Raw genomic sequence first — 26,320 nt, 5'->3', positions numbered from 1 at the left:
AGATTTAATTCAAAATGGTTTCAAGCTGTTTTTGAAAAAAATGACACCAGGGCCAGAGGTAGTTACTAAACATACAAAATACTCCAATCAAACAGGAGCTGGAACTGGAGAGAGTGAATGACCAGCCAGACCTCTGCTGTCCTCCCCAAGCAGTCCTTCGGCTTACTCAGCAGCATGACCTCTGACCTCTGCTTACATTTCTCACCGCACCTGTTTCAGTACTTGATGATAAAGCAACCTGCACCTGGAGAAGGGCCTCACCTTTAGGCAGGTCCTCCCCAGTGTGACACAGTGAGTAAGGTGGTGCAATGGCTCGATCTCCCTTTTCATTACAAGGAAACCCAGGATAGAGTGGGTCTTGGTAAAGGCTCAGCGTCTGAGGCAAAGGCATCAAGGGCTGGTTCACGGCTTGTATTGACACAGGAACTGGAGAGGGTGTTAAGTGAGCTTGGGACACAGCAGAATCAGGTCCAGTGGTCAGAGTCTGTGTCACTGACAAAACGGGAATTGGAGCAGGGACACCTACAGAAGAGAGGGAGAGGAATCAGAAGACTATAAACAGGCAAAAATAATTCTGCTCTACAAATGTAACTTCACATTAAGCTAAAAAATAAAGAATGGTATACAATTATAGAGCTGGTAACAAGGTGTGGACCCAAGCGATCTAAAGAAGTACCTCTTACATCAACCAAGGAGTCTCCTGGAAACACAGGAGGAAATGAGCTCAGAAAACGAGCTTTGAATCAGTGCCTTCTAATAACAGCTCCTATGAACAGTATAAGACACAGAGCCTGGCAAAGGGCTCGATGGGGGCCCCCGAGAGCTGGTCCGGGGTCAGGGAAGGGGGGAGACTGTGCTGTCTTGCTCCCGAGACTGAGGGCCTATTTCGGATGAGTACTAAATGAACCCAGCCCTTCCCCACTGGAAGCAGCGCAGCGCAGCACAGAGGACCACAGGAAGCTCTGTGCAGCTTCCCATACCACCTGCTCTGAGGTCAAGCTCACACTCAAGAATTTGAAGTCTCTGACTTGGAAGGCATCACAGGTTGGTTCAAATTTTTAAAATTCTTATCTAACCTGTTGGTCCAAAAGTTGTCGATTCACTTGGCCAGGCTGGCACAGTGGCTGGTAGAGAAGGCACCGCAGGAGTTAGATGTACCTCTGGAGACACTAGAAGGGGAGCTGGACTTGACAAAGACACGTGTTCTGCTGGCTTCTTCAAGAAGACAGGGTGGAAAAAGACAACAGTTCATTTTGTTTAACACTCACTTAACCGTCAAATGTACCTTGAGTTGCCTGCCTTCTATATATACAACTGCATTTTCTATAAACGGTCTTTCTAAAGTCTAAAACATAAGAGAAAAAAACACAGTAACTGAAACTTCCACACAAATAAATTTGATCCTAACCAGGGATTGCCCACTGAAAGTCACAGAAGTCACTGGCAAGGTTAGAAACAAACTGAAGCAAACAACACAATGCTTTTAAGCCAAGGAAGCAGAATCCCTGAAATCACCTTGAAATCCATGAATTACTTTGAATAGCTCCTCACACAAAGAGATAACATCAAACAACTATATGCTTTCTACCCAACACGAAGGATGTTAGCTGAAACGCACGGCTAAGAACTTTCTCTGCTCCTGTACTCGACTAGCAACCAAAATGTCTGCTAGAACTTGGGTCCCTTCACCATCAAATCTGTAAATAGGCGGGACTGCATTTTAGATGTTGTGTTTTTGTAGTCTCTTCAATCATTAAATTCCCTCTCTTCTAGGAAATAATAGTTAAGAATGCAGACAACTCTTTGAAATCAAGTAGAAATTTATAATTTCCCTTCAAAAATCTGATTTTTCAAGCCAACCCACCACAAAGGTTGATACAAGGTACCAAATATAAACTTACTCAAAGTCAATTCAGAAGAATGGCTTCTGTGTCCAGAAAGTAGTGATTACAAAAATAACATTACATTAAAACTGAGAACATTCTAGACTAACAGCAGAATTACACAATAATCATAACTGCATCCAAATGTTGATACTAGAATAAATTCTCCCATCTCCTTTATTTTGTTTTTGTTTTTATTAAGTTTTTTTGTATTTTTTTAAATGATCATACAAAAGAGTTAAGAAACCCAGAAAATGAAGCATTTAATGTCAAGTGCAACAACGCACTTACTTGTTCTGCAGGAGGTGGGCACTCTAATTTCTTTGACTTTGATGGTGATGAAATCCTTGAACATTTATCATTGCTAATATTCTTTGGAAGGAAAAAGAAAAAAAAAAGCGTAATTTTGTATTTCAAAGACCCACATTCTAGGGTAACCATGGTCGCCCTGACAATTCGCCCTCCCTGCATCTGACTGAACCCTCACATGAGTGAGTATTTTTTCAATTGTATCTAGTCTTCAACAGATTTTGCCTGCATATCTTTATCATATCAAACTACTGGGCAGTTTTCACTGGGTGCATGGTTTCAAACAGCACTTTTCCTTTAAAAAATCTCAAATCTACTACAGAGTAATGGAAAGTAAGCTACCTTCCACCAATCCAGATAGGTCCAAATGTACTCAAGAGGAAACGGTCATCATTTGTGAGTGAATTCTCCTCAAGGACTGTTTCTTCCCGCTTTTCTATTTCCCTAACACTTTGTTACAAAGTGATGACATCACCCGCACCTTCTACATAACCACAGCGGTAAGGAAAGAAGAAAAGGATGCAATAAATATTTAAAAGCTTTACCTCCAATGTGCCTGGCTCAGGTTTTTTATCCAAGGGAACATGTCCATGGACAGAATCTGTAACAGATCAAGACCAAAAAGACCACGTCAGCCACTAGACAGGTGTGAGGAAAGAACAACAAAATGTGGAGACGGAGAAAACTAAGAGTACCATCTGAACCGTGTTCAGTCAGTGAATAGTACGGTTTTCAGAATAACACAACATGCTTTCTTTGCTTCTCTGTAACAGCAAGACGTGACAATGAACTGCTTAATCACTTAAGAAGCAAGCTCTTTTCCCCATATATGACTTTAAACCCAAAGCAGACCTGAAGCACCCGCCTTCAGATGATGCGATGGCGCACCTTTATCTTTCCGCTCTTCGGGATCCGTCCTCCGTCTGCCTCCTTTTCTATCGCTCACGTGGGATGACTTTCTCTGGATACCCGGGTTGCTACTCGGAGAAGCTGACTGACTGACTGCTGAGCTCTTTAAAAAAAAACAAAACCCAACACTTTGTGCTAAAGATTTACCCACAAATATACGAACAAAAGTCTTCTAATTAATCTTACTCATAAAACATCTGACTGAAAATCTCAAAATTCACAGCCCTGTTGTTTATACTTCCAAAACCACAAAAAACAGGACCTAGGGTTCATATCATATACTCTGTAAATCTTATTAGGCAATCAGACACTCGGCCTAAACTAGTAATAAGACTTCAAGTCACCATGTTTCAGGAAGCCACTCTGACCAAACCAGCTTGCGACTTACTCTCCATTCTCATAAAGAACAGCACCCTCCACACCAACCTTCACAGGCAGCCCTTGCAGAGCCACAGTCCTTGGTGGGGAAAAAGCCCCAAGTGCAAACTGGCAGTGCCCTACAGGGCACTAGGACTCCTACTGCTGAAATGCTACTGACCATCAGCAAATCACCCAAGCTCTGGTGAAACACAGGGACTGGAGTAAGGCAGGCTGTTCGGCTGAACTATCACCGCAGGTCCCTTCCTCTTTAACACTCTCCGGGTAAACACTGCACACGGCCGAGAAAAGAACCTCAGCCCTCTGTGCTGGGAGTTTTCCGAAGACAAACCTGAGTCACTGTCAAGTCCAAGAGAGGATCAAACGCCTATCTAAAAACAGTGAGTTATGAAGGCCCCATTTTAACAAGCAAAAAATTTCAGGATTTATTTCAACATTATAGTTGTTTCATTCACTAACTGAAAAAAGGATAAAAACCTATGAGTAGAAGCTTAAATGCTTTGTAATTTTTATTATCTAAATATAATGGGAAAATAACCTATATCACAGAGAAAAATATACTTAAAATACAGGCCATGCCTAATTCACATATGGATTTGGGCACTTCTTCCAGTAACTCCTAAGGTCTAACCTCTGTGCTAGCTGTTTTCAACTGAGCATCGCACACCTCTGAAGGATTCCACAGAGACCAGAGGACAGAGAACTGGGTGTGGGGGCACTTTATTGTTTTATACTGGTAAACTGGGTAGCCCCCTGAAACATTCAATTCTGTTTGCTCAATCCACTGTTAAGAAAGTGTTCCAACCACCACTCTGCATCTCGGGTCACTTGGTTCCACTTACCAATACATCTAAGACCACAGGCACAGGACTCCCAGCGCCCCAACCCGAATTAGTTACCTTGCCCTGTGCTGCCAATGACCCCTCCTCACAGAGCACTTACGTCACTCTACATGAGAACTGTTCTCCCTTCTGACTCCCGTAAAAGGAATCAGAAACCTAAAGGGAGAGAACACTTATCTCACCAGAGAAGCATCCCTCAGCCCAGGCCTGCCACCCGGACAAGGGCAGCGCCACAGGATGGCATGGACCACGGCCCCCGCCAGTGCCCGTGCTGTCCTGTCTGCACGCGTGAGGCTGCTCTTCCTGGGCCCTGGTATGCTTAGTATGGAACACTGAAAACGAGTTTCCTGATTTTGCTGACATACCTTGTTAACTGAATTGTGAAACTCCAACGCTTGTTACTGTCTCTTGCAAAAAAACAAACGAGTTTCAGTGCAAAAGTAAGTACTAAACTTGAAGTGAGATAACCAGTTTACTTGCCTCAACTCTGCCACAATTAGTAATAACCTTAGACCGCATCTTCCTCATGAAAATGAAAAGAGGGGCAACTGCACGATCTTCAAGGTGTCTTTCAACTCAGGGAGACTTCTGAAGGATAACGTTTAAATTAAAACCCTTTTATATACATACGGAAAGGGCCGGGAAAGCCTGTTCATCTCTGTTCTGAATTTCATAGAGTAACCGAGATTCCTCTATAGCTTGTTTCTCCCTGCGCTCTTCTGGAGAGAGGCCGAAATAGTTAGATTCTCGAATCGTGGGGTCAAAATCCTCCGCTCTCTCACGATCAGGTTTTCTGTCAAATAAAACATTCTTGTCACACAAAAAAACCCCAAAATGCATGGAGTTCCTAAAAAGAAAAAATGTATTAGGTACCTGAAATTTTTTTTTAAACTTTTTTGCAATACAAATATTTGACTAATTTAGCTACACAGTAACATTACAGAACTTCCGGCTGCCTGATTAATTAATGCTCAGCAAACGGCAGCGCCTGGAGCACTAGGCTACATTTCACAGTCAAGAAAATATACTTACAATGGGGGGAGGGCGTGGGGGAAGGAAAAAAAAGGAGAAAAACAACTCATTTCCAAGTGATACAGAAATCAGAGAGATTTTTTTTTTCTTTTTATCAGGCCATAAATGTAAGCACTATGTATATTTTCTTTATGCCATTCTCCAGGACTTTCACAAGAATTCTCTTTCAAAGGAAAGGGAAAGTTACTAGTTTAGGCCTCAAAAGCATCCTCATTTTCCATTCCAAGTAAACGGCAATGTTCAAAGGAGACACCAGGACCACCCTCTTCCTTTTTAAAGACAGTACCATGGGAAACTGAAACTTGAAAAGAAGAAAAAAGGTACCAGGCTAGCTACTAATTGCCCAGATAAAATTACTGTCATTTCAATATAATTTTGGTTAAAGAAGGATGACAAGAAATTCACAAATAGAGTTTTAGTAACCTGTAACACAACCCTAATTTTTTTTAAGGCTTGTAACTATTATAGGCAACAAGAGCACTATATTTCTACCATGTCTCACAGTTCCACAGCAGTGGGAAATGAAAATCCAAAACCTACAGGGAAAATATATTGTCACAATACAAGAGATAGAATTCCAATAGGGCAGATGGAAACCCCAGAGTACTGGGGGGAATAAACAGGGGAGCAAATCTGGACCCTCAATCTTAGACCAGTCCTCCCCAAACCCCAATGGTGGGAGACTCCAAAGACGACTCAGCAAGTGCCAGCAGTGTCTGGAAAGTTAATACTCCCTCCCCAATGTGCCCCACCACCCAAAGGTGCCTACCTCTCCTCACCCGCCAGAGAGGCAAATCCTTCCCACCTGTGTCTACCTAGAGAGCACAGACACCACCACCACTCTCAGCACCCGCATAGTGAAAGCATGCATGGAATCCTGCTTGGTTTCTGTCATTATTTTGTTTCCTTTTCTCCAAAGAGACAGTTATCAGTGAGGATATCAATGAGAAAGAAATGAAAAAATGAGAGATCATGAAGGTCTCAGGCCCAACATTACAGCTCTTTCATTCTGTAATAAGAATCCAAAATTGATGTGTTAGATATTAGAAATAAAGCCAAGACAAATTCTAATGGTCTTAAACAATTGGCGGTATTAGCTATACAATTCTGAATTTTGACTAAAACTTTTTTAAATCTTACTTTAAATATTCAATCAGTAGTCTCTAAACGTGTTTGAATACACTAGTCAAATTCACGCTCACACCCACAGTGTGGGGCAAGCACAACTAGGTTCTATGTAATCCGTCACGAGGTCAGAAATTCTCCAAAGCTTCACGTCTACGTACGATCCACTGCCTCCTGCCGTCCAGTGCTTTAGTACGCCAGGTCGTATACAGACACCACGGAAACAAGAAAAGGATCACACCTGTCTGCTATTCCAATTCCTGACAGACTGGATGCAATATTAGAAACGCACTAGATATAAACTCAGTTTGTGGTAAACAAAAGTGTATTTAAGTTAGCCATTTAGTAATCTGTATGTTCTTTCTTAAAACTTTAAGACACTAAAGTGTATCCTTGTGTTCAAGAGAAAAAAATGCTTTTCTAGCCTATTTTAAAAATGAGAATTTTGTTTTAAGAAAAAAATCTCATTTTTGTCTATGACCTTCCTACATTTACTTCAAATTTTTAGGTTTCCAAAGTTAATATTCATAATAAATTATTCCTCTTAGATACTTTGCCTGTACTAGGTAAGCTACCACCAGATGCTAGTGGAGTTTGGTCAATGTCCAAACATCAGACTTTAGCCACAACTAGCTGATTTACAACATAATTCTGTGTGCTGCATATGCCAAGACCCTGACTCCTCTGTACCCAGGCTGTACTCAGGGTTGTTTGTGGTGGCCAGCCTTGACGGATGAGGTCATTCTTTCTTCTGACTGATGTTTAATCATTTGTTCTCATTAGAACTTTCAGAAAACTGGATTATAAACACACACGTATTTTTTACACATATATGAAGTATCCCAGGCAAGGATACAGAAGAATCTGTTAAAACACTGGATGCCTCTGCAGAAGGAAACTATACCTCTGGCAAAATAGAGATAGGAAGGAATTATCAGAATAAACTGAATGTTCTGAATTTTAAACAGTATCAATTAATTTCCTACCCTAAATAGTTTGTTCAATAAAAAAGAAAAATGTAATCTGTTACAAACTGAATGTTCAAGTCTTGACCCCAGGTATCTGTGCGGACTTTACTTTTATGTAGGGTCCTTGCAGAAGTAACCACACTAAGATGAGGTCATCCTGGAGCAGGGAGGGCCCTAAGTCCACCGTGATGACACAGACACGCAAGCAGAACAGCACATGACGACAGGGACAGAGACTGGAGTGGTGCACCTACATACAAGCCAGGGAACGCCAAGGACTGCGGACAACAGCAAAAGCAGGAGAGGGGACAGACTCTTCCCCAGAGCCTTCAGAGAGAGCACGGCCCTGCTGACACCTTGACCGCAAACATCCAGTCTCCAGAACTGCGAGAGAATAATGCCTGCTGTTTTACGCCAGTCGTAGTACCCCACAGACCCAGGAAGCTACACCATACTGGTAACGTGTCAACCTAAGAACCTACAACTCTGTCTTGAAGATGTAACATAAACTATCCTTAACAACAAAATGTTAAGTACACTCCCAAGAAAGGGGAATGCCCACATGCCAGAAATAAAGGAACTAAAAACCGGAGCTTGGCAAGTTCCAACTATTCAGACAACTGGGGAGAGGGAGCCTGGATGGGGAAGGTACTGGTCACAGTAACCCAGGAGGCCTCCAGCACACACAGGAGACACAGCCAAGCCTGCAGGAATTACACCAACCTACAGCCCCATTCAGTGTTAAGACACATTACCACAAACAATCCAGACTTATCAAAACAAAGTAAACCAACCACTCAGGTTAATTTACGTTCCTATATGAAGGGGAACAGCCTCACTTTGCAGGGAATTAGAAATACAATTTGGAAGTCAGTATTTAACACACTACAAGCCACCAGAAAACTTACTAAATGCCAGGATAAGGTCTAGGATAAATAAATAAATCATTTGAAAAAAATTATTCAAAAATAAAGATAAAGATGGCTTACCCTTCAAAATTCCTCTGATTTATTTAAAGAGAATTACAAAGAACTGAAATCTTCACATGGTACTTCATCAACAATACTTTTAACACTGATGCTACAGACAAGTATATGAACAAAGAGTTGTAACTAAACACATGTAACATGGCAAATAAAAGAAAAGTTCCTCACTTAATTTCTTTTTATTTTTCTTTTTTAGGTAGGGGAGGTAATTAGGTTTACTTACTAGCTTTGTAATGGAGGTACTGGGGATGGAACCCAGGACCTCAGGCAGGCACTCTGCCACTGAGCTCTACCCTCCCCACCTCAGTTAATTTCTCATTGTCTTGCATTCAAGAAGAGTACCTTATGATCTGTGAGGGTGTCCTGCTCAAACTTCTGTGCTCGCTGGCAGGCTTCTGAGGCTGCGACCCTGCGGGGTGGCTGGAGGCGGCGTGCGGTCTCACCCCCGAAGGGTGCTGCAGCCGAGGAGGTAGTGTGGCTGGGGCTTTCGCTGGCTTGCTTGGGGTCTTTGGCCCTCTGTAATCAATGTCTGTGACAAGAAGCCAAAAATATCTCATCGTTTTCCTATTATAACCACCCCAAGTACTATCACCCCTTCCCCAAGAAAGAGTAACTTGATGTGCTCCTACCAGAATGGAAATTTTGTCCGGAAGGAGGTTTTTTCATCCTCTTCCCTGACACTGTGTTCCAGCTTTCTGAGGGAGGTGGTTTGAGGTTCTTCGGTGAGTGTCTTTAAAATGAAATAAATAAACTTGCAGTAATTTAAAGTACTCCAGTAAGAATACCCACTTAAGTACTGTGCATACTTAAGAAAATATTTTTTCAATTTACATAAAAAAGAATTCCCAGTTTCAGTTCTTATATAAAAAACTAAAGTACAAAGCATTTAGCAATCCAGATGTAATTCTAATCAAATAAGGTGTCACAAAGCAAAAGCATATTTTCTAACCTAAAAGAACAGAAGACTAAAAGGCCATAATCACAATCTAAGCATAAAATTAAATAAAGGGGAGATTATTATCCATTAGACATGACGACAGGACTGTAGCCAAGGTGGGGGAGGGAGGAGTCCTTTCTGTGTTATCTACGTGTCTACAAGAAATGGTGTGATGTCTGGGATACGCTTGCAAAAATTCCAATTTCATTCCCATTTTTTTTTAAGGGTTAGGCAGAAGAGATTAGAAAAGACCGCCAAACCACTATTTGCTTCTAAAATAGGGTGACAGTCACACTAGGGTTCACTGCAATGTCCTTCTCACAAGTGTGTATGTCTGAAATTTTCCATAGTGAAGTCTAGGTGTGATCTACTACCTTTTCCTCTAATAAAGGCAGCAGTAGCTGAAACAAAAGTTGCTCTAAAGTAACACTGCTTAACAGAAAGCATTTTACTCCTCCTCCTGACAATCATTTACTAAAAACTACAGGCAGGGCAGCAATGCATGAAATTAGAAATGAGTATGGTCTCTGTCCTCCAAAGCTCCTACTTTATAGTTACAACAGAATCAATTTCCCAAATTGCCTTTGAGAAGAATGGCACACTTTAAACAGTATGCAACAAATATTTTTATTTAAAATACGTTAAGGCACAAACCACTAAATCTGAACTCAAACTAGTTTTCCAAAAGATCTAAACAAATATATTTTCTATACACTGGCAGTATCTTTAACTGAATTTGCAAATGCACAGGGCCATTTAGAAATGCTCTTGATTACATGAGGCTGAATGGAAGAGACCGTGAATGCCTCAGCTGAAGAGCAATACGTACTTCTTTCCAAGTTCCTCGACCAAAACTGGTCCGTTCTCAGAGTGAACCCCTTGGAAGTCTGAATTAGGAAATTTTCCATTGTGATCCAACCTCACCTGTTGAACAATTGCACAAAGAAAAATCAGTCACCTGATTCTTTCGCATTAATGATCAGTTTCCAAATTGTTATTTCATTTTCAACTAAAGAGAAAATGAACATACATTGTTGAAAGCAAAATTAAGTTCAAAAGGGTGTCTGATATTATCTCTGACCTCCATGACCTATGTACCTCTATCAATACTACTTCGGTTTACTCTTTCAAACTTTTTCCAAATTGTCCTAGCTCTGAAGGCAGGCTGTGGCCCCACAAACACCAGGATTCCAGGCCCGGCGTTTCTTCTTACCAGCAATATGACCTTGACCAAGTTCCTCATGTCATGCTTCAGTGTCCTCAGATACAAGATGGGACTAATAATAGTACCTACATCAGAGGACCCACGGAGATGGAATGAGGTACATATGACACATATAACAGACACCAGCTTGCAAACGGCAACAACTCCACAAAGGAGGGCAACTATTACTAAAATTCCTATTGTCGTCTCATTTTTTCAATATTTAAATATTTTAACATGTAACTGGGACCTTTTTTCCCCTTACAGATAGGTCCATCATCTCTTCTCTAACATACAGCTGGTTATTACACAATAGCAAATCATCAAGACAGAAGAATAAGCCTTTGGGTTTCCTATAGTCAAAGGGCACACACTGAACAGCGCACTGCCAGTCACTGCACTAGGAGCCCAATGTATGCAGCCGTGTCTGGAGTAACCTCCTATTTTATCCGTACAGTCTCCCTTGGAATCCGTGGGGGACTGGGTTCCAGGACCCCTGAAAATACCACAACTCCCCGGGTACTCGAGTGCCTGACGTAAAATGGCCCAGCACGCTCGGCCCTCCACGTCCGCCGGCGCGGAGGACGGCCGACTGCAGATTACGGCCCTCAAGCGGAGCTTTCACTCTTCATCAGCCACAGCAGGACCCTGCCTTCCTCTCTTCCACAGTTTTACCATAAAAAAATTTTTCTGAAGCTAATTTTTATTAAAAGTTTAAACCACATTTTACATGCTTGAGTAAATAAAAGTCACCTTTGAGTCACAACAGACTCCATAATAAAATTTCAATTAACTTTTATCCAAGTGAAATAGTCAAGTAGTAGAAATAGAAACAAAATACTCTAAAAAGGAAAAAATTAAAACAAGTATCTGCTTAACCATCTACCTTATACAGCATCTGTTTTATAGAAGCAATTGCAACCTGAAAGGAAATACGCCTGATTTAAAGTAATGAGTAACACACTTTCAGCGATGCCAAATAAGCAAACTTCTCTTCCCTACTAAGCAAGGAGAGGGACGGAGGGGAACCACAAGCCCTGGATTTACTCATCTCTTTTCTTCTCTTCCAAGTTTCCCAAATCAATATAGTAAAAGACTGCACGATTCTGTTCTGTGACTAGAGCACATTTCTGACAATCCTGTAGGGAAGAACCTAAATGAATCATACCCTCTTCTTCCTGTCCTTTCAAATACCCCAGAATCAGAACACTATTAAAGCTTTTAAGGTAAAGTCAGTCACAGACACCCCAGATATAATCCTGGTCAATCAGAGACTTTCCACAGACCACTTTATCACAGAGGAAATGAGTGTTTCCTCCCCAAGTCAAGAAGAAATGTTTGTCAATGGCTATTTTAAAATAGTTTTTAAAAGACAACACTTTTTGAGGGAAACCATTTTTGATGAAAATTCTCATATAAATAACAATATTTTTGTGTGGAGGGGAGGGTTGTTTTTGTTTTAGAAAGAGTAGTATTTTTTCATAAGAGTTTCTCTAGTCTTGGCATTACTGATACTTTAGACCAGGTAATTCTTTGCCGGGGAGGTGGCAGGGAGGTGGTCCTGTCCCAGCCTCTACCCACCAAAACAGCATCCTCCCAGCTGTAACAAAAAAAAACGCCCACAGACACTGCTAAATGGGAGGCAGGGGTACAAAATCACACGAAGTGAGAAGCGCTGACCTAACGCAGCTTTCCCCTTTAACACCCAGCTGCTTCAGTCCAGAGCAGTAGCTTATTCAAAGTAAATGGCAAAACTCTTTATTATTCACTTCCCTTTCTCAGTCCAACAAAAAAATTATGTATTTATCAAAATCTTCCAGAATGACTTTCATACACCAAACTGATCTATAACGTCAGTTTCAGTAAATTATCTGCCAACTGTGATGAAAAATCTAAAAACCTAAAATGTTATTTGCTACTCCTTTGAGGCAAGTAGTATCAAAGACTGAACTGTTTTACAGACCATGTGATGGGATGCCATGGTTTTAGATGCATATGGTTTTGGTAATGCATTCAAAAGCTATATATTTCTAACTAGTAAAATGTTTACATGATAAAATGCAGTCTGAAATCCCAAATTAACAACACATACAAACTTGGGCAAGATTTCAAGTAAAATCTTTACTTCCTCTATATAATCACTTACTTGGCATTTATCTCCAACTTCATACTGTAAGCCAGCAGCAATGGAATAATCATGTTTTTGTTGAGCTGTAAACAATATCAGTACAGTATCAAGTTGACTTAATCATTTTCAAATACCACAAAGCAAATTTATGGAAAATACACAGATTTTTAAACTCACCTTGTTTAGACTTCAGCCAAATTTCATATTCCACATTTCTATAGACTGCTGGATTGAGTGACTTAAGAACCTTTCTAGACAAAGGAAGGCTAGGAGAGTTCCCATTGTTTTTCGGGTGCTAAATAAACAAAGCCAGGAAGTCCAATGAACACAGAAATGCTCTTAAAACATGTCTGAGATACGTGTAAGAGTAAAATCAAATGAAGAAGTAAACTTTAAAAATTAGGAAGTCACCAAAAAAAGTCTTACTAGTAGTTGATCCTGACTCTATTGAAAATGTACCAGAAAAGAGAAAAAAAAAATTAAGACTATAAATTCGTATGCTTCTTATATTGAAGAACTAGTTAAAACCATTTTTAAAAAAAATACCTGATCACTTGACAAAGCTTTAAATCCATTCACATCATTAGCAGTGGTAGCTGTACTCCTACAAAGAAGCATAGCCATCATTAGGAATACAAAAGTGTTTGCACACAATTACCTTATTCTAATCTCACAAAAAAAATCTGTCAGAGTTATATCCCAAAAAGTCACAGCTATATTCCAATGAGCTCAAACAAGTTTAGAATAAATGAGCATATGTACATGTACATGTGTGTATGTGTATATGTATACATGTCAAAGATTTTTACGGTAATTCTTACTGACTTAATCATCAAAAAGACAAAAACACAAAAAATATGAAATTTGGGGGAGCAGAATCAATGAATTTATGAAACATTCAATGTAAAAATTTCCTTTCAAAATATAGATGAGGCTCCACTAAACAAAATACTTCACTACAGCAAGACAGACAATCTATGAGAATAGATATAAACTAAGTAAGTAATCAGTATGGTAAATGCTGGTAAGTGCTGTAGGGGGAAAAAGGTAGGAAAAACAGTGTTGAGACTTAGGCTAAAATAATACAAAAAAAAAAAAAAAAGGATGAGCAAAGGACTTGCTGAGATGTCTTTCTAAATAAAGATTTAAAGGTGATGGGACAGCAAACCATATGGCTGCTGCAAGCAGAGGGGACAGGAGATGCAAGGACCTTGGGGAAGCCAAGAGGCTGGTGAGGCTGGTCAGAGTGATGGCAGGTCGAGTGGGTGATGAGGTGAGAGGTTACCTATACTCTTCCATCCTACAATTCCTCCTCATTAATAAATCAATCTCTAGTCTTCAGGACAATCTCCAAATCTATACCCTTAAATGCAGCAATATGTAAGAGACCCCAAGTATCTGAGAGTCTAGACTAAAGAGCACCCTAACTTTCTAAAGTTCAGGACTGACCGATATGAATGTGAAAAGAATCCAGGCACAAGAGCACAGTGACATCCCGGGTCTTTCCTCCTTGTTACCACACGTGTGCCTACCTATCCTGCCATGACCAGGCAGCATTATTCCCTAACTGAAGTTCTGTCTTCCCCGAGCCAGCCACAACACAAGCAAAAAGAAATCTTAATAATGCAGTGAAAAGTTAATTAAAAAGGCTTCCACGTTCCAAGGGCCACAATAACACAATATAAAAAGGAAAACAGCATTACAATGAGCTCAGCATCCCTGATAAACTTCTCCAACTTACTAGCCTCTACTCCACACTACACCTACCTCAGCTGCCAGCTGCCATCCCAGACCCAACTGCTGCTAAAACTATCAGGAGCAGCAACCAAAGGGCGTGTGCTGGAAGTGCCACCACACCAAATAAAGGTAATAAGTTAAAACAAGTCATTCATTCTCTCTCCCAACTTCCCCTATGTTCAATGACTTGTCTTAATCATACCAGGTGCCTGGAGAAAACCACTGAGCAGAATTTCCATCTGTGCAAAGTTAATTAGGCTATTCTAGCATTAAATTTACAAGGGAAGATCCTAATTTTAATCTAACTGACTCATTTCTTTCTTACAAAGAAATGGTAGTCAATCAAATTTTTAATCAGGATCAGAAAAATTTAATTCAACAAATGCTTGGAATTACAGATGTAAGAAGATATATTTAAGCATTTAATAAAGAATTAGATATCCTAAGGCTCCATTTCACTTTTCTCTAGTTTCACAGTATGTAACACCAAATGGATACTTTTATACTCTCATACAGGAGGAATAACACACTTTTAGCTTCAGTGAGAATGGAATAGGTCGGTTCTCGTAAAATAGAGAGTAAATTTAACATGGTTGATAAAAACTAACGCATGTTGGACATGCTATCTAGGAACTAGGCTGTGCACTGTACATGTTATCTCATTTAATTCTCACAGATTCTCCACTTTAAAGAAATACTAATATATCCTCATTTTATAGGTATAGAATTGAGATTTCTTAGTGAATTTAAGTAACTTGTGCCAAGTGCAGTTAGCTGCCAGGAAGCCAGGACTGAAACCAGGTTAGGATGTCCACAGCCCAAGCTCTTACCCACTACCCTATACGTCTTGTGCGGAAAAGAAAAATAAGCTTCAGAGACTTAAGGTAAAAGGTGCTTATTCACAACCTAAACAAAGGCATCATCCAGAGCTACTCACATACTTAAACTCCAGCTTGGGTTTATTATTATATAAAAAGAAGAGGCATTAAGAAAGAAAATAATAAAAGAAAGTCAAGGAAATCAAAATGCCCATTTTTTCCATCACTGGCTATGTAAGCAATTGACAGGCTAATTTTAAAATTTTATTAATACACATACGTATAGGTAGGACCAAATCTATTCCACAGATATATATATACACATCCAGGTTACACAGAAACAGATCCTTAGCAACAATAAAAAAAATCAACTTCCAAAAGAAATAGCCTCATAACAGAAATTAGATAAAATTAGTGGCAGGGAAGGAACCTGCTACTGCAGACTGCTGTGTTTCAGAAGCACCGTAATACCTCAGTACGTGAGGCAACTCCATGCAGAAACAAGTACCGAACTGTTTCTTGGTATGGCACTATAAAGATATTTTAGGACTGAAATTCATTCTTACTTGTAACTGTCATCCTCTGAATCTGATATTTCACTGTTGTTTTCATCAGCTACTTCAGAGGTGTCTAGTCCCATCAAGATTTTACTCACATCAGTTTTAAATACCTTCTCATACAACAATTCATAAAGGAGAGCTGCAAGTAACAAAAGAGAGACGTTACACAACATTAACTAATTTTATGTTCTAACGTAAAATTGAGATTGCTCAAGCTTCTACAGTCCTAACTAGACACCTGCAACATCCTATGGTCAATAACACAATTTAATCAGAAAGCTACCTAGATAGAGAGCATCTACAATGTCTGTCTTTGCAGTGAATTACTTCCAAATCACTTACATAAGATACTGACATTTTTTAAGCTATAACACAAAAAAGGTATCACAACTGTGAAACAAGTATAATGCAATTAAATGTGCACACTGAGCAATGACTACATTTCATACACTGTGCCTAGCCTTTACACACCTTCATATTCAGTCCCAGCACAGTGAAGTGTTCTAACTGTACACATGAAAAAACTAAGGCGGGGGGAGGAGTAGCTGAGGGGTAGAATGTGGTCCTTAGCAGGCAGGAGGTCCGAGTTCAATCCCCCAGTCCCGCCTTAAAATAAATAAATTAAAGACCTAATCACCTCTCCCCACCCAAAAAAAAGAAGGAAAAAAAAAAAAAAAAAAAAAAGAACTACAGACGTCACACAACCTGCCCAACCTTAAGAGGCCTGGATGGAAAACTTAAGGGCATGAAGAGTGTGAGAAAGAAGAGAACTTTTCATAAAGGACTAAAAAGAAACTGTTATAAAATGTGCTCTTATCACCCCCCACTGAAGCATATTTAGCCAACCTCTTTGCTTTAAAAAAGGGGAAAAAAACTCCAGAAAACACAGAAATATGTATTACCAAATATTCAAAAACACACTCCACCTGGAGTTTAGGACTCTCATTTAGTTTAAATTACAATGACCTTTACGAAAACAAGAATACTAAGAATTCACCCACCATGGTCCCCCAAGACACCCTCGTCTCACAGACCACCTTGCATCTACCCTGATATCATCCAAGCCACAGGCACTGAGACGTGCAGGAGAGGTAGGCACCATGAGCTGTCCCTTCCAAAGCTGAAGTGTCCAGATTTTGAATAACTGAGAGAGGAGGACAGAGCCCCAGATTCAGACTCCTAGACTTTCCTATCCCAAAACAGATCAATCAGTTTAAAAATCTGCATTACACACAACTTCGCTGGTCACCCTAGCTGGAGAACAGAGGAAAAAGCTGTCACACGCCCAGCACCGCTGCTTTGCACGAGTGATGTGCACTTTATTGGAACAGATGATAAAGGAGCTGAAGTAAGAAGGTAGGAAGGACCTACCAGAGCAGTGATTCTCAACTGAGGATGAAAGGGGGATTTTACCCTCCCAGGAAATATTTGGCAAAATCTGGAGACATTTCTGGCCGTCACATGGGGGAGACAGTTACTGGCACCCACACAGCTGATACTACTAAACATCCTGCAATGCACAGAACCCCCCTCCCCAAAACAAGTAATTATCTGGCCCCAATGTCAACAGTGCCAAGGTTAAGAAACCCTGGTCTGGAGCCAAATATAATCAAATGCTTGATTTCCTCATTTAGATTTTTACATTATATGCTAACAGCTTTAAAAACACATATAAATCCTTATTACTAAAATTAATCACTGCAGAAAAAAAATAATATTGTATTTACAAGCCAAACTCTAAGCAACTAGCAGCTCCTTTTTTGCCTATTGAAACAAGTTTTTATTACAGTATTAACATTTCTGGTTAACCTAAGGTTCTCAGAAATATATTTTTATACAACAGAACAGTGTATTTGCCCTGACTTGTCTGCATTAAGACTATGTATTGCTTAGGGATAAAATGTCCTATACAAACAACAAGGGTAATACTTACACTGACACATGGCAGAGCTCTCTTTATACTTTATGGGATAGACAATATCATAATGATTTCCATTTGAAAAACACAGTAATACCTGAAAGGGAAAAATAAAAAACGCTTCTGAGCCCTTCACGTATGACATTTACGTAGAACTTCTATCTCCAGTATCTCTGAATTACTAGTAAATAATTTCCAAGTAGAAAGAGAGTATTTCAGAAGCTCCCATGTGGTACATCTATACGCTGAAATGTCACATAGCCATTACATCAAAAAGTTCTTAATGACTTGGGGAAATGCTTACGGGATCACAAATCACATACAATTTATGATAACAACATGATTTCAACTATTTAAAGACCAAGAAGTTAAAAGCCTGTAAGAAATCATTCCAAAACCTTATTAATGCTTACCTCGCTAAGAGGCAGAATCAAAAGTAAATTTTTTCTGCTTTACAGTTTTAAGTACCTTCTAAACAGTCAACTACTTATGCAAAGAGAAATGCACACTGATTTTGCTTAGATTATGTCATATTCCAAGAATTATACTGGAAAGGCCAGATCCAGAGCCAAGCACCTTGGAAACCCCCAAGTCCTTATAAAGGTATATTTCACTCAGTTCCCCTCCCCTCACCACCATTAGCATGGTGACAAGACACTTCAGCTTGGTCGGGATGATTCCAGCACAGCTCATTTAAATAAAGTTCTCTAACAGTGAATCAGGTTTCATTTTATTTGTCCCTCTCTAGACTTTCTGCTTTGTGACTCGGATTATCTTTATTATGGGAAACAGATCGCAACTACCGATCTATTAATTTCTGGGTACAATGACAGAACCTATTTTCACAAGTAATCTTACTATTTAATGTTTATACTGATCTAAGACAGTAACAGTCTAGTTAATCATGTACTACTACCTCAATTTTTTTCCTCTAGTAAAATGTTATGAGTTCAACAGTGACTTGTGGGGAAAATCAAATTCAAAATGATATAACTCAATGATGATTATCAGGAACTTAAAAAAACTCAAAAAGTAACTTTAAAAAATTCAAAGTCAAGTAAAAATTATAGCTCAGGCAGTCAAGGTAGCAACTGAGTGGTTCTTTTACTTAAATCTTTAAGAAACGCTTAGAAAAATTCTTACCTTTTCAGGAAAATTATTTTCAGTTACTTGTGAAGGAGAAACATTTGGTTCCCGATAAATTATAAAATCTTTCCTGAAAATAACATTTAGAAATTACTTCTGATGAAATGTGTTTCATGAATTGAGATTTCATGATTTCATTCTTTCACTCAAGAGCCTAGTGCACAACAAGCAATGTTCTAGGCCCTGGAAACAGAGCAGTAAACAAAAGACTGTGATGGAATAACTAGGTTCTAACATACCTGCATAAACATATCCATTTAAAAAAAAATACTTTAAATATAATTTGCATATCTGTAACTGCAGCTGTAACTCTAAAAGTAGACCTCAAAATCACAGAAATTGTTAAGATAAAATCTATAAAGACATTTTGAAAAGAAAAAAATAAAGCATTCACCTGCTCCTCTACTGGGCAAAAGCAATGAAATTGGCACTCCGGTGTTTTGCCTCTGTCCTAGTGGCCACTCACTGCTACCAGCCCTGAGAAAGTGGGGAAGCGTTTCTCTGGGAGGCTGATAACTGATACAGTTCATAGGCTTGGAAAACTTTTGGAATATTCCATTCCAAAAATATTTTGAGAATTAAAATTCCTAAACACTGACATGTCTAAATGTCAAACTGATGCAATTAAAAAAACAAATCATCAAAAAAGATTCTCAAAATCAACAAAAACTGCTTTCTACTTTAACAGTTTTAGTATAATGGAATCTGTTAATTTCCCACTGACTTCATTTTTGTTTGCCTATGTTATTACAGTGTTTACCTGTACATAAGAGAAAGGGCACTTATTTCCACTTGTCCAACCCATTCCTGTATTGAAGAAAAGAAGTTGGCACGTAAGTCTCCTACTTTTTACAAAACCTTAATACATATCTTTATACAATATACCTAATGAACTAGAAAAGCTCATTAATATTATTAGTATTATGAATATTATAAAAGCATGTCTGTAAAACAGACAATAATATGTACTAAAAGGCAGCCCAACTACGGGGACGCCGTAAGAGTTTCTGCTCGCGTGGCAAGATGACGGAGTGGTACTTTTAAGCTGAGAACTTGCTGAAGGCAAGGGCTCTGTCTTCCAACCTAGCCGGACAGAGCCTGGCACATGGTACGTGCCCAGAAAATGGGATGATGAGCAGGAGCAGAACTCAGGAATCAGAAAGGATGGAAAAGGGCAGAAGGTCTCTTATCTTCAGCATGACTGAGCACAAAGAAAGCAGCGTCCCAGCAGTCACGGTACCGTGCGGTAGAAGTTCTAGTACTAAAGGAGCCATTTTAAGTCCTTCAACTTTTTAGAAGAAAATAGCCAGTATATATCAAAATTTTAAATCCCCATATACTCATTGATCCAGCAATTCAACTTCTATTAAGTCTACCCTAAAGAAATTTTTCATATGTTCACAAGTGTACATAAACAAGAATGTTCACTGTAGCTATTTTTAATAGTTTAAAAAAAATTTTTTAAAGAAAGCCCCAAGATTCCACCAATAGACAAGAAGTTATTAATTTATGGTTCATCCAAATTATGTACAGAAACACCATGCAATCATCAAAAAGAAGGTACACTCATGTGAACTGACTGGGAAGGATCACCCCAACTACTAAGGGAAAAAGACAGTCATAGTAAAATAACCCTGTTGTGCAAAACAAACAGGAAGGCACGTCCGATAGGTGTGCATACATGTGACAGGAGGCCTGCGAGGACATGTCCTGAACTGACAGCAGAGAGACAGGGACTACAAGATGAGGGAAAACGAAGGATTTTCACTCCTTATTCTGTGTTAAATTTTTTACCATGAGATCTACTCCTATACTACCCATGAAATCAGTAAAGACTTACTACCAAGAGTTGCTAAACATAACGAGCTATGATAAATGAATGCTGCCTCTTTCTCCCTGGAAGAAAAGAACTTTGAGACAAGGAAAAGGTTTTAGATAATGCTGTGATCTCTCAGAAAACAATCATCTTTCCTCCACAGACTTTGCATTTTAATAGTTCTTAAAAGTTGGCTCTGGTTTTCAAAATGAAATGGGTGCCATATATTAAAATAGATTTCTTAAAATAGGCCTCTGCCTAACAATCACGGCTTCTCATAAGCTGCTAAAAGTGACACCCTCTGGTATAGAGGAAATCCTCCCCTGAAATCAGTCTGCTTAGCTCGCGAACACAAGCTACATCCACTTTACAGAATGCATTACATCACTTGAAAAATGGAAAATTATTCTACAAGTGTCAACAAAATACTACCTCTCAAATAATGGACCTTTCTACAAGTATTTAAATCTTCAGAATAAACTCTGTTGTAGCCTGGTTAAGTGCAAAAGGGCCATTATAGTATCTTCTTGTCTTCTCTAACCAGGGTCAAAAATTTATAATTTTAAATTATTAAAAAAAAACTATGTTCTACCATTGCCTTCCACCTTTAAGGCTGTAATTACTCAGCACTCTGTGTATGTTTGATCTACTTCCTTATTTTGGGTGAAAGAACAGCATTTCTGCAAAACCTGTTTTAACTAAAGAACTATACTACATCAAAAATGCTAATTTAAATGTTCTTAAACACTCATCAAAAGCAAAATATGGTCCTCAAAAGACACTATTAAGAATATAAAAAGATACAAATTGGAACAAAATACTGGAAAACATATATATAATACAAAGTAAACTTGTAATTCAATAAAACAAACGTAACAAAAAAAGGACAAAATCTCTGAATACACATTTCACCAACAAAGATATACGGATGGCAAATAAGCATGTAACAAGATGCTGAACATTACTAGAGAAATAAGTTAAAAATCACAATGATATCCCACTACACAATCACTAACACAGCTACAACTTAAAAGGCTGACAATCCTGAGTGTTGATGAAGAAGTTGAGCAATTGGAATCCTCTTACGTTGCCGATGAGAATGCAAAATGGCACAGCCACTTTGGAAAACAGATTGGCAATTTCTCATTAAGTTAACATACATTTACCTTATGACCCAGCAATGCCACCTCTAGGTATTAATCCAAGCAAAAAGAAAACCTAAGTCCGCACAAAGACTTGCAAGCAAACATTCTCAGCAGCTTTAGTCATAACTAGCCCCAAAATGGAAAGAATTTAAATATCCATCAGCTGGTAAATGGATAAACAAAATGTAGTCCATCCATACAACAAATCACTACTCAGTAATAAAAAGGAACAAACAACAAAATCACACAACAACATGGATGAATCTCAAAGTGTTTCCATTATGTTAAGTGAAAGAAGCAGATCATATCATATCATTCCATTTGGGAGTCTAGAAAAGGCAAAAAAATAGCACATTAGTGGATGTGCAGGAGAGCCAGGGGTGTGGGGTGAAGCGCAAAAGGGCGTAAGAAACTCTTTGAGTGATAGAAATGTCCTATATGATGTTTGCGGTGCTGGTTACACAATTGTATCCATCTGTCAAATTTCATCAAATTATAAACTTAAAATTTTATTGTATATCAATTCTACCTCCATAAAGCTGACAAAAATATATTCTTGCAAAAAGTTTGAGGCATTTTTCAAAATGCTCCACTGGTATTTTTAAGTAAAAGGGTAAGGGGCTTTCTCTGAACTGGATGAAGCAATGGAGTTTATCAACTGTATTTCCCTTTTCATTTCATACATTCCATATATCAGGTAGAAAGAAACAAATGAAGACAAAAACATCTGTTGCTAATAACAAGGAACAAACGACTTTTCAGAAGGTTCCTAAAACATCTGGAGAAGGGTTGTGATCACACTGGGAAGGAGAGTGTCCAAAGAATAAGAAAATCCAGCTAGCCAGCACACTGGGAAGGAGACACCTGTCCCATGTGCTCAAAAACGGAAGCAACTTTCCCTGCCTCCTCTCCTGCAGACCCCCAAGTCAATCTCAGCTCAGGCCACAGCACCTCGTTTCCTCCTTCTGACCCCTCCCCTCTCCACTCCCACGATGTCTCTTCTATCCTTTCTCAGACCCTCACAGGCCAACAGCTTCAACTGCTGTGCAGAGATCACTATACAATAATATCCCGGGGTTTTTTTCTGATTAAAAATTAATAAATAGCCTTTGTCATTTCCTTCATCTTCTATAAAGGAAATAAAAATCACCAGTTATACTACTACCAAGAGGCAACATGCTGGCGTTTATCCTGTAACAGACAATGCGACACGGATTTAACATTCATTCAGCTCGCACCAACGGATCATCGATGAGGCACTCCAAATGGACAGGCAATGATGGGAAGTCCAAAGGCAGTAAAATATATAATCCTTGCCATCAAAGAGGCTTATAAATGAAGAGAAAAAAGCAAAAACTTCAGGAAAATGAATTTATGATCATTTTTTGAGGGCAAAACTCAGTTTTAAATTTTCTAAAATGTTGTCAGGAGTGGATTTAGAGAAAAGGCCTTCAGAGAGTATTCGTCTCCAAAACTGGAGTAATACTATACTTGTTCCTTTTTTTACACTTAATATAGTGTGCCCACTTTCCCATGTATTACACAATTTTTTTTAATGCCATTGAAATCGGTCTTTCTGCCTCTGGTCTCATCTACATCCAAACTATCTTTACACAAGTGTTGCATCCATCTATTCAGTCAGTCAACAAAGATGCCGGGCACTCTTCCCCATTCACAGCAGTGAAGAAAACATACTTACTTCCTTCCTGTCTCCAAAAACTTGAAGACTTCCCAATGCCAGATTCCCAGGCCCCAGGCACGGAGACTTTGGGTCTGGAACAGGGGCCAGGGACCTGCATTTCCCCTGATGCACACGGCCTGGAGGTCGCTCTGAGAGATGCTGGCCTGAAGCACAAGCTCCAAGCTGCTGAGCCGGGCCTGCAGCTCCCGGGCCTGGAGCGCCCCCATGGCTGGCCACAGCCGGCCCTCACACTCCTCCCCACCTCCCGCCTGCCTGGGCTGCAGGCTGCTCACAGCCCCAAGTGCTTTCTGAGTCTGCCCTGTTCACAGTGTTCACTACCTGGCAACGCCCTCCACCATGGGCATTTCCTACCCAGAATCTATTCAGACTTCGAATGCCCACTCACTCTCCAACTCCTGCTTTGCCTACCGAGCGGGAAGTAAAACTGAAATGCCTACAGCACCACGTCCACACTTCCGGTACACAGGCACTTTCTCCCCTGTAGTAGGTATTCTTCTCTACTGTAAGGGAACTCCTACGAACAACATCCAAATCCCAGGCACCTCTGCATCCCGCGTGCCTGGCAATTCCTGGCCCACAACAAGCACCCAAACAGGAGTTAGAGAGTCAAACGGAGACACCAAACGTTGACTAAACGCCCTATTCCTATGTTATTATTCCCTCTTCCCTGACTCCTCCCCTCAGCTTCTTCCTTTGCTAGCGTCCTCTTAAACTGAACAGTGATGACCTCTGGGGATGATGGAACAGTCTACATGGCATTCTGCAGGGCATTTCATTACATCTGGATTTTTACAGTAAGAATAGTTTTGTAAACAGGAAAAAAAAATTCTTCCCACTTGAAAATGACTGAGTGCGCTGGCAGCGGGACTGGGGCGAAGTGCTGTCCCTTCCTCCTCCTCACGCTGACCACAGGGCACGCAGCCTCCATGAGGAACCTGTCTTCTTAGCTGCCTAAGGAAGCATCAAGTATCGCGCCCCGTACACACACCCACACAGCACCCTGAAACCACCGGCAGTGTTATTTTTGGTCTTTTATGCTACAATCACACGCTGTCATGACAGGTAAAGACAGCACGACTCTCTCCTTTGGGAGGCAACATTCAGTGCACAGTACACAGCTCTGTCTTCTAATTAAATGCCGGATAAAATGTGCACCTAACAGAAAATGTTTATAAGGAATCCCCTCCATACCCTGTAATATTAAGTGCATGTTATAATGAACTTTGAATATATTATTTAAATATATAAAAAATAAATATACTAGAAGATGACTGCATACCTGTGGATTTTCCAAACGTTTTAAATACTCTTCAAATGACCCTTCTATAAACTGCAAAAAAAGAAAAAGTCTATTAAGAATACATAAAAGCAACAGTCAACCTCTTCACTGTGAATTACTGAGTTTTTTACACAAACCTTGGATACACCAGTAATAGTTAATTATACATACACAAAATCTAATTATGCAAATATATACAAATCATCATAAAACATACAAAAGAATTTAAAGAAGGAAACACCGTCAGAAAGCATTTCCTGGACAGGATGTGGAGGCACACAGGGACAGCACAGCAGGAGGGGCAGGGAGAGCACTGTGCTGGGAGCACAGGAGCCGCCCGGCGAGCAGGAACAGGGCAAGCAGGTAGGGAGAGCACAATGAGGGAGGGACTCAACTGGGCACCTGTTTATGGAGGGCCTGGAGCCCAGGACTTTGATTGAGGGAGAAGGCAATTCAAGGTCACTTCAGGTGACACCATAAACAAATTACATGATAAAAGCAGTACTTAACTATGGTCACGGCCAATGCATAGGAGAGAATTAAACAAAGACAGGAATATTAGTTTACTAATAGATATAAATATTCACAGTCTCTTAGGTCAGTTACCCTAAAAACAAGGTTGAGAAGTAATAACACTAAAGATACTCTGAAGAATCAACGAGAGTTTTCCAATAGTGTGCTTCACTGTTACTTTAACGTAAAGATAAAAGTGAGTTTCTTCAAACTATGTAATAATGTTTTTTGCTTTTCTCCTAGCAGTTGCACTAATTTAATTGAGAAAGACATTTGTCTGAAGCACCAAATTCAACTTTATTTAAATTACAGTCCCAGTTAATTTAGCAAAGTGATACACTTAAAAACATTACAGTACACTCGCTGGTCTATAAAAATCTTTTAAATGCCCATGGATTTTTTTTGTTAAGACTGAGATATAATTCTTCTATATATCATATACTGTCAAATTTCCAAAAAGTATCCTAAGTTTCAACACATATTTATAAAAAAGTAGTCACACATTTTAAATATCCCACCAATCAGAGACTGTTCTATATCTAGTGATTATTTGTAGACTTAAAGAAACAAAAACCCACAGAACCCATTTAAAGCTGGAAGAGACACAAGCCCGTATCCAATCTGAGACTGTCCTTTCTAATCAGAAAGTACCTACCTTAAGCCCTGACTAAGCACTGTCAGTAAGTAACCAGGCGCACCTCCTCTTCCTAGGAGGCCTTTCCCAATACCGGCCAACAGAAACTGTCAGAGGAATTCATTGTATGGAAAAGTGAAACCTTCCCCTTCGGAACTTTCAGCCTCCGATCATACCTCCCAAGATTGTAAAGGCCAAATAACACACACAAAGAACTTCACACAACGCCTGCGGGCACACAATCAGTGCTCAATCAGTATCAGCAATTTCCATTATTGCCAACAGAGTTTAACCTTTTGGCCAAAAATAACTCATTCACTTGTAATTTCTTCAAATACTTAAAAACCACTC

The 26,320-nt window shown here is 39.6% G+C and overlaps 1 protein-coding gene across 4 annotated transcripts in view; it reads right to left on the bottom strand.

The window, feature by feature from the left end:
* Positions 1–26,320, bottom strand: part of OTUD4 (OTU deubiquitinase 4) — a 39,079-nt gene that overhangs the window by 7,317 nt on the left and 5,442 nt on the right. The window contains exons 3-20 of one of the 4 annotated variants that reach the window (XM_064492666.1): positions 24,823–24,873; positions 19,641–19,687; positions 18,878–18,950; positions 17,750–17,831; positions 15,823–15,955; positions 13,248–13,305; positions 13,128–13,145; positions 12,879–12,996; positions 12,720–12,784; positions 10,199–10,293; positions 9,062–9,162; positions 8,775–8,961; positions 4,952–5,114; positions 3,045–3,204; positions 2,738–2,793; positions 2,175–2,255; positions 1,077–1,215; positions 262–522 (exon numbers count right to left, since the gene is read on the bottom strand). In XM_064492666.1, coding sequence (XP_064348736.1) covers positions 262–522; positions 1,077–1,215; positions 2,175–2,255; positions 2,738–2,793; positions 3,045–3,204; positions 4,952–5,114; positions 8,775–8,961; positions 9,062–9,162; positions 10,199–10,293; positions 12,720–12,784; positions 12,879–12,996; positions 13,128–13,145; positions 13,248–13,305; positions 15,823–15,955; positions 17,750–17,831; positions 18,878–18,950; positions 19,641–19,687; positions 24,823–24,873 — 1,888 coding nt within the window. The remainder of the gene's footprint in view (positions 1–261; positions 523–1,076; positions 1,216–2,174; positions 2,256–2,737; positions 2,794–3,044; positions 3,205–4,951; positions 5,115–8,774; positions 8,962–9,061; positions 9,163–10,198; positions 10,294–12,719; positions 12,785–12,878; positions 12,997–13,127; positions 13,146–13,247; positions 13,306–15,822; positions 15,956–17,749; positions 17,832–18,877; positions 18,951–19,640; positions 19,688–24,822; positions 24,874–26,320) is intronic. The other 3 variants (XM_064492732.1, XM_031465336.2, XM_031465345.2) reach the window with 3 other exon arrangements.

The sequence above is a fragment of the Camelus dromedarius genome, chromosome 1 (genome assembly GCF_036321535.1).
Source record: "Camelus dromedarius isolate mCamDro1 chromosome 1, mCamDro1.pat, whole genome shotgun sequence".
Classification (NCBI taxonomy): Eukaryota; Metazoa; Chordata; class Mammalia; order Artiodactyla; family Camelidae; genus Camelus; species Camelus dromedarius.
Note: the sequence above shows the minus strand (reverse complement) of the source record. Positions and strands in the feature narration are given on the sequence as shown.